The sequence below is a fragment of the Tripterygium wilfordii genome, chromosome 6 (assembly GCF_013401445.1).
Source record: "Tripterygium wilfordii isolate XIE 37 chromosome 6, ASM1340144v1, whole genome shotgun sequence".
In the NCBI taxonomy this organism is placed as follows: domain Eukaryota; kingdom Viridiplantae; phylum Streptophyta; class Magnoliopsida; order Celastrales; family Celastraceae; genus Tripterygium; species Tripterygium wilfordii.
In genome coordinates this window covers 9,870,913-9,874,848 of record NC_052237.1, presented here as the reverse complement: position 1 = coordinate 9,874,848, position 3,936 = coordinate 9,870,913, and the positions used below count along the sequence as shown (strand labels likewise).

The 3,936-nt window shown below is 35.8% G+C and overlaps 1 protein-coding gene across 1 annotated transcript; it reads right to left on the bottom strand.

Moving 5' to 3' along the window:
- Positions 1–1,401: 1,401 nt before the first annotated feature.
- LOC120000533 (homeobox protein 10-like) lies at positions 1,402–3,245 on the bottom strand. The gene is made up of 2 exons (XM_038848647.1): positions 2,829–3,245; positions 1,402–1,963 (listed from the first exon to the last, which is right to left on the bottom strand). Exons 1-2 carry the CDS (start codon positions 3,127–3,129, stop codon positions 1,596–1,598), a joined length of 669 nt encoding a protein of 222 aa, XP_038704575.1. The 5' UTR covers positions 3,130–3,245; the 3' UTR covers positions 1,402–1,595.
- Between the last annotated feature and the right edge of the window lie 691 nt (positions 3,246–3,936).

The window sequence follows — 3,936 nt, the reverse complement described above, 5'->3', positions numbered from 1 at the left end:
AAAATTCTAGTCTAAGAGTGCTATTCTTAATTGGTTCATTTGTGCTACCTGTTTTGGAGTGTCACTAACAAGGTGGTGAAAGGAGCGTTGTATCTTGGGAGGTGATTGCTCGGACTTGCTAGACACCGATAGGCAGGAGCAAATTCACTTTAAGGAGATTCGTGTTAGCGTACCTCGCTCCCTCATCTAATTCCGGTTTTGGTATTTTAATTCCAGTTTTTATTCTTGTATGTGATATTGTTTTGAATACTGTTTATGCATGCAATTTGTTATTGTTATGGTATATGATACTGTTTTGATCAATATATGATACTGTTTATGCATGCAATTTGTTATTGTTATTGCTACTGTTAATTAATTAATTATATGCATGCATGTTTATTCCAACAAGTCTTACATATGGTATCGGAGCATGGTTTAAGGAATTCATGATCTCTCAGTCAAATTTTGAAACTCTAAGATTTTATGATTTAGCATTATTTTCGTTGCAATAATTGATAAATTTGTGTTTTATGTGATGGATCTTGTATCTACGTGCATGATATTAAGTGATTAAATTCATATCATGAATTTATGGATCAAGACAAGCTGAAAGTTGCGAAAAAGGAAAAAAAAAAAAAAAACTTAAATACCCATCTGGACAGTGGGCTAGCTATCCGGATAGCGGGCTAGCTATTCGGACAACCTTACTCAAACCTTTTTCGTGGGCTCAAACTAGTATGAGCTGGTGTTGGGCTTGGGAAGACAAAACCGTGCAGGCCAGTATAGACTGGTTCAAAGAGAACGAAGTGTTATTAGTGCTGGAGCACACCTCTAACTCAAAAAAGAGTCCTTTCTAAGATAGCGAGCTTGCTGAGCAAATCGGTCATCTCATCTGGTATGGGCTAGGAAATGGGTTCTGAGCCTCTCCGTCTCCTACTCCCCCTTATCTCAATTCTCAACTAGAAATTCGTTTCATTTGCGAAACCATTTTGATTGTTAGGTTAACAAGGAATAGGCTTCTACTTGGAAGAAGCCCGGACTTAGGGATGACCTATTATAGACACTAGTATGGGTTGGCTCAAAAAGAATAAAATTTTACTAGTGCGGAGGAATGGGCTGTTACAAATGGAGCCCGAAACAAAGGACCCTTGAAGTTCACTTTTTCAAAACATACAATACAATAAAGAGGAAGTTACAGACGTACGCAACTGAAAATTTATAATTCTAATTTATAATTCTTTTTAAAGTGGTCATGTGGAGAAGAAAGAAAGATTTGTTGACACAAGACAACTATAAGACAAGTTGTAATGCCATACACAATTTTGGGCCACTCCCAATGTTTCCCATTGTGGGCACCTAACATGGGGGGGTATGGTCTAGCAATGAAAAAAGGTTCCTTTTTCCTTCTCTCTTAAAGCAAACCAGCAAGCAAGTCAGAACACATTTGTAATGTAGAAATCTCTCTTTACAGCCTGTACTGTTTTATAATGAATAATAATAATGTAGAAAAATCAGCCAAAAAGGAAAAGCAATTTTGACTCATAACATCTCAATAATAATAAATCAAGAATAATAAACAGATCTCTCTCCCTCTCTCTCTCTCTTATTTCTTCTTATGTCTTTCTCTTTGTCAGACTTCTTATCCAGCTCTTCCTCATTTTGACCCCTTCAACCTTACTGCCCACGTGGCACACATTCCCGCCGTTGGATCTACTCTTCCATCTGATGAGCTGGAACAATCGACCAATCCGCTTTCGCCACCTAAGAGGTTTGGCATGCTCTATCATTGCAGTATTAGTAGTTGTTGTAGTAGTAGAAGTAGTATTGGTGTCCTTAGTATTATTATTATTATTATTAGCTTCCTTGGTCAAATTGTGGTGGCTCCAGGAGATGCTGCAGTGATCAAGTGAGACCTTTGAAACTGTGCCCTTCTCCCATGATGCATTCCCATTGTCTTCAAACTTTATTGATATAAAGGAGTCTGCAAAAGTTTCAATTTTTTTGATCAGTGGATTATGGGATCCAATGCAAGAAAACAAAATGCTACATTTGAAGTTAATTCCAAACAAATGGGTTTATGAGGATTAAACATTGACTAGCTCGCCCGAGTTTGGGTTTAATGTGTTGTCCAAAGGATATTAACGTCTCATGAGTTGTTCTCAGTTACACTAGTTTGATGGATAGTATTAAACAATTAATCACAAACAAGAGACATGATTAGCAAGAAATGACATTAAATTGATACCTGAAGGGATCTATCTTAGATACTCTTGTTGAATTAATCATTTTTTCCCCTAAAAGATGTTCCCTCTTAAGAATCACTCCTTGATTCACAATTTTCACTCAAATCTTGAGACAAGAAATTTTTATTTTTTTAAAAACAAAAGAGAGATCAAGGAGGGAAACAATGGAAAATCAAGCAAAAGCCAGAAAATAAAAAATTAAAACATATCCATTTTGGCATGTACAGTTACTCTTTGACCATAATTTTGGCATTATATGAGAATCATTTTCAAGAAACAAACACAAAATCAAGCTAGCCATGTAGAGCTTCTTCTTCTTCTTCTTCTTCTTCTTAATTTTTTTTTTCTACAGTTGCTGATGCATATGCAGTGACTACAATTAATAATGCCAACCACCAACATCATCATTGAATTGGTAATCTGAAGCAAAAGTGATTATTGCAAAACTTGCTTCTGCTATACTCCCCAAATCATTTGTGTATAGAGAAAGGAATTCCCATTGTTGGTAATGTGAGATAAATAGAGAGAAAGTAGAGAACTTTTTTCCACATCGTGGGTTATGAAGGAAAAAACAAACAATTAATTGAAGGAGAGAAGCAGTACCTTCTGGACTGGTGGAGGCATCATGATCAGAAACATCAGATTTCCAGTTCCGGAACTCGAATCGACTAAGGAAAGAACCAAAAGCAAAGATCTTTGGAAGGTTGATGGTGGATTGTCTGTTGTTATTGTTGTTTACATTTCTAGCTCTATGAGTTCCTCCTGATCTTGTTGAAGAAGTAGTACTGGTGAGGCCTTGCTTTGCAGCCAAAATGAGCAGCCTCTCATTCAAACACAGTGCACATACACCTACAACCACCTCTTTTGGGTGGAAGTAACAGCACAAGTTGTCTTCTCTAGCCATTCATGATAATTCTTCACTCACAAGACCTAATACAGAAGAAGACTAAAAGAGAGAGAGGACAAGTACAGAAGAATGTGAAGAAAAAGCTTCAGAGACAAAGATATAGGAATATAGTATATAGTATATAGAATGTAAAAGCAAGATGCATTACCATAGATGGGCCCATAAGAACATATTGGTTAGGAAAAAAAAAAGGTTATAGGTGGGTAGTTTCTATTGGGATGGGAAATCAATCAAGAGGAGTTGTAACTGCCAGGTTTTACTTTTTAATAATTAAATCATGGTTAAGTTATCAATATTGTTGAGATTAAACTTTGCTTCCTTTGTAAATATTCTTCCTTGTTGTGGTTAAATTAAGATTTGGTCATTGGTTTGGGTGGTTGGTGCTTAGTTACAAATTAAGATTTGTCTTTGTATAGTGTTGTAATCATTACTTGCTGTTGGAATTTTCCTGGAATTTGCATGAATCACTTGACTTTGCTCCCCTTTTTTATCTTTTTTTTTTCTTTGGGTTCGTTGAAAAGGAAAAAAGAGAGAAATTTTTCTGTTTTGAGATCGTCCAAGGCGAATAAAAGAGGGGGAAAAAGGAAAAAGAAAAGAATGTGAGGGGTTGCTTCTTAACTTCTTTTACTTTGCTTTCTGGGTTCATGAGTTGAATTTGGTATGCAAAAATTTGTCTGTTTTTTAATAGGGAGAAGAAGTAGTATGAGGGAGATTAAAGGATTTCATTGTTTTTTATCACAGTTATCTAAAATATTTAGATGGACATACATGATTTATGTGAAATCAAGAGCCTCACATGATCCA